This window comes from Prionailurus viverrinus, unplaced genomic scaffold (genome assembly GCF_022837055.1).
Source record: "Prionailurus viverrinus isolate Anna unplaced genomic scaffold, UM_Priviv_1.0 scaffold_40, whole genome shotgun sequence".
NCBI lineage: Eukaryota > Metazoa > Chordata > Mammalia > Carnivora > Felidae > Prionailurus > Prionailurus viverrinus.
The window spans coordinates 750854-763286 of record NW_025927608.1 but is presented as its reverse complement, the minus strand read 5'-3'; the positions used below and the strand labels follow the sequence as shown (position 1 = coordinate 763286).

General features: G+C 43.7%; 2 protein-coding genes across 7 annotated transcripts in view; one reads left to right on the top strand and one right to left on the bottom strand.

Moving 5' to 3' along the window:
- Positions 1 to 7160, top strand: part of HDGFL3 (HDGF like 3) — a 72481-nt gene extending 65321 nt beyond the window's left edge. The window contains exon 6 of the mRNA XM_047846647.1: positions 6080 to 7160. Within this exon, the coding sequence (XP_047702603.1) occupies positions 6080 to 6085 (6 nt within the window). The 3' untranslated portion in view covers positions 6086 to 7160. The remainder of the gene's footprint in view (positions 1 to 6079) is intronic.
- TM6SF1 (transmembrane 6 superfamily member 1) overlaps positions 1 to 12433 on the bottom strand; it is a 50937-nt gene that overhangs the window by 13291 nt on the left and 25213 nt on the right. For 5 of the 6 annotated variants that reach the window (XM_047846640.1, XM_047846643.1, XM_047846644.1 and 2 more), the window contains one exon: positions 8685 to 8898. The exons of the other annotated variant lie outside the window; for it this stretch is intronic. In XM_047846640.1, the coding sequence (XP_047702596.1) occupies positions 8707 to 8898 (192 nt within the window). In that variant the 3' untranslated portion in view covers positions 8685 to 8706. Of the gene's footprint in view, positions 1 to 8684; positions 8899 to 12433 lie in introns of those variants that run through there. 6 annotated transcript variants of the gene reach the window in all.

Sequence of the window (12433 nt, the reverse complement as noted above, 5' to 3'; positions counted from 1 at the left end):
AAACTTCTTCTCAAGTATGTAATAGTTACAGTCCAAAATAGAAAAGCGAAAAGGGTCTTTTTTCTCGATGGGAGAATTTGCAGCACACGTTCTTGTATAAATGAGTCAAATGAGGAATGATCGCACAATGATCACGTAGGAAAGAGCTGCGCAAGCGGTGCTCCTCGGAAGACAAGGCACAGGACCTAGTGCACGTGCGGGGGGGCTGCCCTGCTTCCCCCACTGCAGGGGGGAGGCAGGTAAGCGGGCACTAGGGGTGAGAGCTTGGAAGAGTCCTCACCTGACCGCGTCCGTTTTCTCAGGAAGCAAGGTCAGCATCTGAGAGAGGTAACGGGAAGAAGTGTTGGAATTTCGAGAGGCAGGAAATGGGACCGAGTAGGCACTTGGAAGAGGTGGAGTCCAGCTACAAAGAGAGCTGGAGACACCAGTGGTTGCCTCTGACAGGCAGCTGGTGCTGGTGTTTGCACGGACAGTTCATCCTGTGAGCACCGTTCACAACACAGTCCCCTTGACTCCTGCCTGTAAGAGGCCAAAGAAGCCCCAAGTTCTTCTGACAACCTAAAATGCTTCCATAATTTTGCCCCCCAGAACGGTGACTTCAAACCATATTTGCAGATACAGTGTCCCCCCTTATCCTCAGGAGACATATTCCAAGACCCCCCATGGATGCCTGAAACTGTGGATGACACGAACCCGGCGTATGCTGTTTTTTCCTACACGCACGCACCTAAGATACAGCTTAACGTATCAGTTAGGCATAGTGAGAGGTTAATAACGGTAACTCAGAATAAAATAGAACGATTGTAACAATATGCTGTAATAAAAGTTAAGTGAACGTGATCCCCCTCAAAATATCTTCCTGGGCGGCACTCACCCTTCCTGCTCGATGAAGGATGAGATAAAGTGAAGGCTACTGCTTCCTGACCACACTTGACCAAAGAAGGCAAAACCGCCCATCAGGGGCCGGGGGGGGGACTGCTGCACTCCCAGTGGTTGAGAACCGCCTGCCTGAGAAATAGCCATGGGGGTGAGTGAGGTAGGGCAGAGAACGAGCTCTCTGGAGGGGAGAGCCGAGAAACTGAGGGGTCAGAGTTTTGGAAAGACCGTCTACATGGAGAGACATCCCCAGTGATTATAATATCGAATGATGGTGAGGCAGAGCTGAAGTCTGTAGGGAGTGACCCCAGGGGTCCGGAGGTGACTGCAGGCAGGAGAGGGGGTGGTTCACCGCATGGACGTTCAAGGTGAGGAGGGTTGGGTGAACACCGCCTCCACCGCCGGGCCAGCAGTGCAAGAGCTGTGGCTGAGAAAAGAGGTCACAGGAGAAGCAGCAGCACGATCCCTAGGGAGAACCTTTCTTGTGAACAAGTTGGGGGGCAGAATACTGAGAAACGCTTGTGGGGAATACGGAGATTTGCTGGTGGCTGTGATGTCCAAGGGGCCTAGTGGAAGAGACTGCGGAACCTGGGTGGGAGCAGGAGAGTGTAAGGGACGAAGTCATAGGGGCGCCTGGGTGGCTCAGTCGGTGAAGCGTCCGACTTCGGCTCAGGTCATGATCTCACGGTTCATGGGTTCGAGCCCCGCGTGTGTCCTTCAGATCCTGTGTCCCGCTTTCTCTGCCCCTCCCTCACTCATGCTCTCGCTCTCTCTGTCTCTCAAAAGTAAATAAAAACATTATAAAAAGAGAGAGAGAGAGATGAGGTCATAGACTAACATGTACTAACCTGACCGGATGAGAGTCTAGGAAGTGACATGCTCAGGAGCCCATCTGTGGTCACTGAGATAAGCCTAAGGACAGAAGGATAAAAGGCTTGATAGTCTCGAGGCGTGGGGGTGTTGAGGTCACACGTATTGGTAAGGGTTCTTACTAGGAACCCGCAGAGTTCTGGGGCCCCCCCTTCAGGCTCCGTCCTCACTGCTGCCAGGGGAAGCACAAGGCAGAAAAGGTCTCACGTGGAGCGTCCCTTGTCGATTCGTGGGGCACGATGTAGAGGTTACTAATCTTCACAACCCGGGTACCGTGCACTGATTGGCTCGGGGCCGCTGTATTGTTTATCTCCACGTAACAAATTACCTCAAAACTTAGGGCTTCAAGTAGCATTTATTGTCTGGCATTTTCCCCTGGATGAGGACTCCAGGCAGGCACAATTTGTTGAGTCCCTCGTCTCAGGGTCTCTCCAAGGCTGCGATTAAGGTATTAGCAGCCGCTCAAATCCTTTTGAGGCTCAGTTGGGGGTTGGTCCCCTTCCAAGTTCACTCAAGTAGTTGTTGGCAGGACTTAGGTCCTCACTAACTTTGGCCAGAGGCCCTCTAGGTTCCCTGACACATTTGCCTCTCTATAGGGCAGCTCCTACGTGACAGGTAGCTTCATCAGCGAGAGAGAGAGAGAGAGAGAGAGAGAGAGAGAGAGAGAGAGAGAGAGCGCGAGCTTGCAAGACAGAAGCAGGGGAGGGGGTCACACAAGGGTATGAGGACCAGGAAGCAGAACTCACTGCAGTGCCAGAAAGTTGCCCATCCCCAAACTAACCACAGATAACAAAGAGATTGAAACTGGCTTGGACCAGTCAGGCTCTACCCCCCTCTCCCCCCCGCTGGAGCTAGAGTCAGGTCCTCGAATCACAAGGCCACACAGAGCAGCAGGGAAGGGCAGAGGATAGAGTAAATATTGGGAGGACACCTGCCACGGTCACCATAACCACCATGTCCATGCTTTTCTTCTTCGGGCTCTGGACCCGCTTTCTTTAGCAGAGGGCCAGCTACTCTTGCCCTCGAGATCGAGTCCAGACTCCTTTACCGCAGCACGCAGTGGCCTTCGCACTCTGGCCCCAGTTTATCTTTCCGGCTTCGTCTCTCACCATTTACTCTCATTTCTTCAAAGCCAGGGGTTCGCCAAACTTTTTGGTCTCAGGACCCCCTTAATGCTCTTGTAAGCAATTGAGGGCCCCAAGACTTTTTGTTACAACCATGGATATTTATTGAATCAGGAATAAAAACAAATTTTAAAATGTTAATTTAAAAAATTTATGCATGATAAAAATATTCATTATTTAACATAAATAACACATTTTTATGAAAAAGAACATGTTTCAGAAAGTGTTTTGTTTCGAGAAAAATGACATCGTTTTACATTTTCTGTTTTAGTTTCTATTTCATTTTTAGTAATCTCTATACCCGTGGGGCTCGAACTCATGGCCCTGAGATCAGCAGCTGCACACTCTACCGAGTGTGCCCCCACGTTGCTTTACATTTTTAAAAATTTCTCCGTTTGGCTTAATAGAAAGGCTCTTACATCTGTCTCTGTACTCAGTCTCTTGCGATATGTTGTTTCAGTTGAGGTATGCGAAGCAGCTGTGGCCTCACACAGACATGTAGTTGAAAGTGGAGATACGAGCGAGTATCTTAATAGCTTCTCCAGATCATTGCGAATATTCTTTGGTATTAGACCAGCTCTGTAAGTGGTAGTTTCTTAAAGGTTAGTTGCAGTGTGGAATCTGAACTTTTCTGTATTCCGTTAGTTTAAAATCCATGGGACAGTCTGGCACTTTGAATGACTGTTACCCATTTGGAAAATGCTGGTTTCCTGCATTATTTGGGTCTTCCAAATATTTCATCATGAAGTATTTTTAATCACATTTTTAAATATTTATTAATTTTCAGAGAGAGAGTGAGCGTGCGCACGAACTGGGGAGGGGCAGAGAGGGAGGGAGAGAGAGATTCCCAAGCGGTCTCCACACTGTCATCTCAGAGCCCTACTCAGGGCTCGAACTCAGAGCCCATGAGATCATGACCTGAGCCGAAATCAAGAGTCAGATGCTCAACTGACTAAGCTACCCAGGCGCCCACAATCACGTTTTTAAATATCGAATATATCTTGTCAGAAAAACCTTCACTGGGAAATTTTGATCATGGAGGGTGTAAGTTTTCCAGAATTCTAAGTTTCGCTTGAAAGCTTGAATGTTATTGTTGGCAACAAATACTGCCATTTGTCTTCCTTGATGCAATAGGCTCATTTCATTTATTTCTGACAGAGTGTCTGAATAACCATAGTTTATCTGCCATCATTTTTTCAAGTGAAAGTGGTGCTCCAGGGAAAGATCCTATGACTCATACTGTCTCCTAACTTCTGCTGTGTTTGGGCTGTCCTTCAGCTTGGCCTCCACCCTGCAGCCTCTTAATGTGCCTCCAATTCAGATGCCTCAAGAGACAATCTGATTGGAGTAGTCAGCCATTGTCTGCTGAGGGTGGCTTGGCACAGAGCACGGCAGCCAGCACATAAGGAACCACTTCCGGCTGCTTCCCCAGAGGAGACTTCCTGTCTCTAGTCAACACCCCGAGCTCCATGCCCAGAACGTATACCATTATGATTAGCAAGATTTTTTTTTTTTTTTGAGAGAGAGAGCGAGAGAGTGAGCGTGCACAAGTGGGGAGGGGTGGGTAATGGGGAGAGGGAGAGAGAGAATCTTAAGCAGGCTCCATGCCCAGCACAGAGCCAGACATGGGGCTTGATCCTAGGACCCTGAGATCATGAACTGAGCTGGAATCAAGAAATGGACACTTAAGCCCACTGAGCCCACCACCCAGGCGCTCTAGCAAGATACTTTTTTGATGCACAGATGCAAATAGAGTGATTATGGTATGAGAAATTTTTAAACATGGATTCATAATTTGCTTTTAAGCACTTATTGACAGCACCGTGTTTAAAGACCAAAAAATTCCCCAGGTCCTTAAAGTTGTGGTTATATTCCGGTACCACTGCTACTTTGTTTCGGGCATGAATTCTATTCTGATGCTGCTGTGGGACCATCTGTTCCAAAAATGTTTTTCAATGTGGATTGAGTAGTTGTTACTATGAATTTTCTACCAATGTAAACATAGATTTTATTGCTTTTCACATTGACATTAATAAAAAGACACTGTTAAATAAATGTCTTCGGTTAACAATTTTTCATTGCTTAAAATGGGTGTATTCCTCCTTCACAAAGGAGGAAAATCCTCCAAAGGCTATAAGTATAATGTATCTAGCATTTTTGTCAATAAATAATTAGGAGTCACTAGTCCCTGTATTTTGCAAGTTCACAGATTTTAAGTAGATTTTTATTATTTTTTTAAAGTTGGCTGTCTCCTTCTGGTAGGATCAGAGCAGGCCAAGAGAAATAGATGTCTGGCATCTTGAGGCTTAGTACCTTTTCCTCTTGACTGATACGTGGTATAACGAACACATAGATTTCGGCTGTATACTTGAGAACATACCCATGAGTGAGCGCACTCCTTGCTCACAAGCAAGTTTGTTCACTCAGTGAAGGAAAAAGAATGGAAGCAAGGTGTTGTAGGAAAAAATATTGGGGCCTGAGTTCCCTCTTTCATTCATCCCTTGAGAGCATTACGAGGGGGTTAATGTATTTGGGTTAATGATGAAGAAAACAAAAATAGCCTCCCTATGAGGAAATGTAACCTGACACAATTTAAAGTAGGACCCAGATTGAAACATCATTCTTTTAGGAAGTGGAAATCTTGTGTCACACAGACGTGCCTTCTAAATTTTAAAAGAAATCTCGACTTCTTTCTCTTCATACGTCTTGATTTTGTTAACACTCGTTATTTCTTCCAGCCGCATGTCCCAAGTAATTAAGTTATAATACATGATAATTTGCATACATTCCAAATGCTTTTTAGATTTGAAGCAGCTTACCTTTCTAACACTACAGCCCTCACAAAGATGGGTTATCTCAATTTCTCCATGGACTTTACCCCAGCAATACACATTGTCCTGAGTTGTATAGAGTGCACACTACTCTGGGCCCTGCCAAACAGTAGACAACGTGTGTTGTTTCCTTTTTTTTTTTTTTTTTTTTTTTAGCGGGACACTAAACATGCCCCAGCGCTTCCTCCAGGTTATCGAACTGACAGGTAGTAGGAAGCAAAGCCTCACGGGCTATTCTTGCTAAGTATTATTTCCACTGCGGTACAGATTAAAATCTCAGAAAATCCCAGCTATATACTTTATAGGTATGGATCGCTTTTACTGTTAATATCCTAAGTCATCTAAAGGCTTGTTTTCTTTCTTTTTTTTTTTTTACAGACCTAACTACCATAATGAATGCTGCATATTAAGAGAAACCACAAGAAGGTTATACATTTGGTTGTCTAATAATCTTGGATTTGATATGAACCAACACATACTCCTTGTTGTCATTGACAGAACCCCAGTTTGTATGTACATTATTCACACTCCTCTCTGTTGTGTTTGGGGGAAAAAAAAGACATTTTAGCCTTTTTTAAGGTTATTTAATTTCATGTTATTTGGTTGCATGAAGTTGCCCTTAACCACTAAGGATTATCGAGATTTTTGCACAAACTTCTACATGTCTAGGATCCTTTTATCAAGGCGGCTGTGTTCATCATTCTCCTGCCTTGACTCCACTATCACCAGAGGCTCAGTTAAAGATAAATTAGCATTTTCTTAAAACGACCACTCCACATAATGCTTAAGGGATTTCTTCTCTGTGACAGAACCCAGGAACCAGTTCCTAAACACATAACGTTGGCATATTGAAGATAAAATTGAAATTGTCCTTCAGTTTTGAGGCCATGTGTAAAGTTTAACCATATTGTAAAATATCTATTCCGTATTAGAAATAGCTAGTCAACAGCTTATACTTCTCAAAACTCATACTGTTATGTACACAAACTCAGTTTTTATATGTGAAGTTAGTGAGTCCTTTTGTGTTATTCCAAAATAAAGGCAATGATTTATTTTTTCCCAATGCCAATACAATTTGAGCTAATCACTCAAGGTGGATACTTTACATTTTAAAGCTGGAATCAGCAGTAGCCCTATGGGAAACCGACAAAGCATTGACTTTTAAATGAACCATTGTTTTCTTTTGGAGCTAGAATTAGAATAGTTGATACTCATCCACAAACCATTATTATGTGTACATTATTGTTGCTATTGTGATAATAGAGAATTTTATTTATTTTTATGCCAGCTTATATTGTGAGAGCTCATTTAGTCAATTTGGGTTTTATCAATCCTGTTATGCTTGTCCTTGGACCATCTTTCGCGTATTCGAGGTTTGTAGTTGAAAAGTTTACTGTAAAAAAAAAAATCAAAAACAAAAAAATGTATTGTTTTTACAGAATAAATTTATTGGAATGTGTACTGGGAGTAAGATTTGAGGTTGTAAACAACTAAGTTAGTGTAATTTGGCTTTATATATGTAATGTGAGGTATTAATGTAATTCGTATATTAAAGCAAAAATTGTTAACAGCAAGTTGACAAGAGAATCAAGTGCAGGTGAGGGTTTTCTTTTTTTTTTTTTTTTCCTTTTTTTTTTCTTTTTTTTGAACATCGGGGTTTTAGGTTTTTTGTAAACATGGGGGAGGGAGAGGAATGGCTACATGATGGCTTGCACGTCTCAGATGCTATTTACCAGCTCAGTGGACCCTAAATGCGCACACTTGACATTATCCATGCGTTGACTTGGACTCTGTTTTCTTTTTGTTTTCTTATTTTGGTGAAGAGCTAAATAAATAACATGAAGAGAAAATGTGAGAAGTTCTAAGAGCCCAGGGCCATTGACGATGGTGGTGGTGATGGGATTACGATTATGGCAGCCAAGGGTATGAAAGCACCAGTCTACCTACCCCTCTAAGGCTCTGAGAAGGCGGCTAGTGTTTCTGGTTTGTTTCTCTCATGTAGCAAATTGTAATTTTTCTCTATACTCATCATTCCAGATATGAAAAGTTCATTAAAAGATACTAGGGATGCCAATCCAGTTCTTTTTCCTTGAAGAGTACTTTTTAACTTTGAATACTTTACTTTAATTGTAAATTAGTGAAATTTAATCGGTTCCTCAAAAGTCCTGTTCATTGCTCACACTAAAGCATAAGGAGAGTGTAGCTGACATTTTGAATTGGAACATGTAACTGACAGATGTTTAGAATAGAAGTCCTAAAGACTACAAAACTGCTTTTGGAAAAAAAATACAAAACGTTTCAAATTCGTTAAGATTTGTTTTCATAAAAGGCCAAAAATAATTTATTAAGAATATACACAGAGATACAGTAGAAATATTTCCAGTCACCAATAAAACAGGTGTTCATTAAGGGTACTGATAAAGTCGCCGATCCCTCCTTAGCCATTTAGACTCACAAAAATTTTTTTATTAAAAGCAGTGTTTATAACAGCAGTGAATAATATACTTTCCTTGGGAAAACATTTGTCAAATAACATTTTAAAATAATGTGATAATTTGCTTTTTATATTGAGGTTGATAATGATGCATATATATCTTATATGCGAAAAGTATTTCTCCTGAATGTATCTGCTGTTCTAAATTCCTTAATATGCACAGGCCATATTCACTTCTGAATAGTTTCATTTTCGCGCTCACTATTGTAGGAGCTACATTGTATATGTTTACAGTTATATTTAATATGTGCGGACAGAATATTGAAATAGATGGTCAAGTTACTCACAAATAATTTTGAATAGATTTCTTTAAACTGTTTCTCAACTTCACTTATCCTTCAAGAGAAGAAAATTTACCCACACAATTCCGTAATGTGAGAGCTCACACGTACAGTGCGGAGCCCGAATTTACATATTTCTAAGTACTGCTATATGGGAAGGGAGTAAAATGGGACAGAAGATCAGTACCAGGAAGAAAAGTCAGTCATCTAGAGAGGAAGAAATAATACTTTTATTCAACTTTTTCGTCTGCCTTTGTTTTTATAAAGAACTCTGGTTTGTAGATACAACGATAGGCCAAGAGCTGAGGAAGAACTCCATATGCTATGTTTAGCGCTAGAAAGAGGCTTTTCGCTTCTTCAGGGACTCTGTAGACATAAGCGGTTCTAGCATGAAGAGAAGCACCGATGTGAGAAAACTGAGCCTGTTGCATTTAAAAAAAAGGGGGGAGGTCAGCATGCGCTCTGTGTTCAGTCGGATTCACAACGTGTTCTGGACGATTCATTCAGACCATGTTTCCTGTGCCCTCAAAACCAGCACTTTCAAACAACCCACAGTCTTCAGGATTTCACTGAATTCAGGACCAGTCTTAATGTAACGACTCAAATAAAGTATACCTTCCTTAGCTTGGCTTTAGCATGCCGTGCAGTGCCCCTTACCAAACATTAGTGGCTCAATTTAAAAGAAAAACTGAACAAAATCTCCGTTTTGTTTTTTGGTTTTTTTCCCCCTGATTTGCATTCTGGAGATCCTAAACACTCAGGCGCTCGGTTGTGGCTTACTAAGTGTGTTCGGCAAAAATGAAGGAAGTACAGAGCTTAGAAAGCAAAAATATTTTTATATAGCCGTTTAAAGAGAAGCAATGGGGACCTCAGCTTCATTAATCAGTCTTTTCACCTATTCCTTGGAACAAGAGCCCAAAGCCCTTCATTACATGTTTTTTGTTTACTTCTTCACGTTTTTGTTGCTTATGCAACTTTAAAAACTACTAAGGGTTGTTTCGTCGGTAAGGTTGTTACCAACGCGGGTGAGGGTAGGATTATGGTTGCTCTTCATAAAACGGCATGTGTACATGCAGGCGGCCTCTTCAAAGCAAGTTCTCCTTTATTTAGTACAGCTTGTCACCATCACCTGAGACCAGGTTCCCATTTGTACTTAAGTACCTGTTCATAACATACATTCAGAATGTATCTTGTTTGATACTTTTCATAAGCACAGGGAAAAACTGTATTAGAAAAGGCTTCTGTGTGAGGATTTCCTCAGCATTCTCATGTCCTTACAGAACACAACCCTGCAGTGTGTGTTTTCATATCTTACTGAAATCCACGCTGTACGTGAATAAAGGACTGGAAATCTAAATATAAGAAGTGATGAATTATTAGTTCATCAGGATCAAAGTGGAAAGAAGTCACAGAATCCGAGAATGAAAAACTAAATAATTCGCTTTAAATACATACAAGCTATCTTACATTTCCTTCCGTATGAAACCAGTTTATTCTGCAAAGTGGTTAACGGACAAAATTCGGCTTTTCCATGACAAATAAAGGATGAGCTTTCACAAGTGGCACTTGTATGGATTTGTGTCCATCGCAGGTATTTTAACAGATTGCTGCTACGTCCTGGGACCTCTGGTGCAGTCTCGCTACTCTCTGGAGATAAGCGGTCAGTGGGATGTGTCGCGAGGACCACAGAAATAGCCTGGGTACGCCCTCCGCCTCGTGCTCCACGAGGCTCGGCAAGGGCTCTGCCCTCAAGCACGCGTCCCCCAGAGCAGGTGCCGAGCAGAGCCCAGCAGATGGGAAGCGTCCCATCTCTGGGCTCTGAAGACAAGACCTGGAGAGTCCGGGGCCTTCGAGAGGCTGCCCGGGGGGGCTGCTCTTGTACAGTCCTGGGAACACGGAGCAGGAGCGTGGCCCCTGTCGTTAACCCTACTTTTCCCTAGAGCCTCTTCTGAACAGCAGTGATTTTCTGAATTAATATAACCAAACTTCTGGACTACTAGGGGCCAGGTTTGAACCTTGATTTTCAAAAATGTGGGTTTGGTGTCTCTGTAGACACATGTACTACGTCACAAAAGTCACCACGTTCGGGGAAATGCCGACCGTTCTTTGAGAGACTGAGTGACGAGCAGTCGTGCCTACTTGCACAGGGGAACCTGCACCAAGTCAGTGATTCCGTAGGCTCTCTTCCTGCACTGACCAGTGCAGTTAATACCTCATTTTCAAAATCAGCAAAAATCATTGGCAGCATTCCAAAATGGTCATGTCCTTAGAGTAGACTGTAAGCCCACCGGGCAGGTACCGTGTCTAATGTTTTGTGTGGCGCCTCTCACATTGTTAGAGCTCAATAAACGTTAATCAATAATGGTCTTGTGACTGTCAAACTACAAACAGCTTCCGCAAAGCATTTCTCTATTTTTATACCTATTGCCGTAGGCCTCCTTTCTCCAGAATCCTCTAACGAGGGCCCGAGCCCAGAGCCCAGTGTCGTGCAGTTTCTAATGGGTGTGTTGCTGGTGGCCACGCCTTCCCGCTGAGTGAGCACCCAGCCACAGCTTCCTCCCCACGCACGCGGTGTCCAGTGCCCGGCTTCTGAAGTTTCAGAGAAACCTCAGCCTCCCCTGAGGACAGTTTCCTTCCTAAGCACGGGGCTGCTAAGGGCCTGCACGGTGTCTCGTGGGTCCTGCTCCCGCCGGCACACAAGGCCTCCTGACGGCAGGGCTCAGAGCTCAGCCGGGCACCTGAGTCGGTGGCTCAGTTGGCCTGGGGCTGCTGAACCGACTGTCACCCAGGGTGACAGGTGCAACCTGTAGAGCCCAGAAATGTCTGCAGAATTCAGTGATGTGAGGTGGAGTCTCTCATCATCTTTCTTATCATTCTAAATCTGTTTTCACCTCAAATGAATTTAAAAGATCTGCTTTGAGTTTTGTTTTTTTTTTTAAAGAAATGGATGATTGGGATGGAAAATGAGGCAATAAAGGCAAAGAACGGTTACATTTTAATAGCTCTCTTTTCTTATAGAGACAGCCTGGAAAGGATGACGAAAAAATCACAATCTCGGTTCCAGAAGGAAGAGCTGAAAGTATTATGTGTCCACATGGGTATCACAGGCCAAAACTAGTGTGAACATTGGGGCAACAGCCAGGCTGTTTGGCCGATACGGCAGAAGTAGCTAATCCAGAACTGTGTTATTTTTTAGGGTTTTCTGAGCAGCACAGTCCAGTGGTTAAGAATTCTGAATCTGGAACCATACAGAGTGCCCAGTCCCAGCTGTACCACAAGCCAGCAGTATGACCCTGGGTTAGGTATGTAACCTCTGGCTTCCTCATCTGTAAAAGCAGGATAATAGGGGCACATTGCTGTGCCGGTGCAATGAGCTGATCTTTGTGAAGTGCTTAGGAGAGTGGCAGGTGAATTCCCTGCCCATGACCTGGGATTCTGCTTGGCTGAGAACTCAGGTGGGCTCTTCGTTTTCAGATCCCCTTGCTGACCTTCTGACAATTTTAAGTCTGTCTCCACCGAAGGATAATCATGTGAAGACTTTAAACCCCAAGTCTAACCTCGATACTAATTAAAGGTGTATCGTGATGAATTACACTGGAAGCAAATTATTAAATAGGACTTGGATTAGTATCCCAGCTATCCACATGCTTCCTAAATCTTTTAGATATTTCCTAAAGGTTTCCATAAAGGCGGGGGGGGGGGGGGGGGGGGACAAAATTCGCCTCCAGCAGAGTCAACTCTACAACCATATTATCCACAGATAAGCTTCCAGACCCTCGTGTGAGGAGGTCCGTGGCACCCGCACGGCCAGGGAATCCGTGCAACCAGCGGGAAGGGCCTGGCTGACTGAAGCAGGGCTGTTGTGTTTCCATGGGTGTTGCTGGGTGCGTGACAGGCTCCCTGCCAGGCCTGCCGTGAGTCTGTCCCAGGGCTTCCTCCCAGCATCCTTGATGCTTA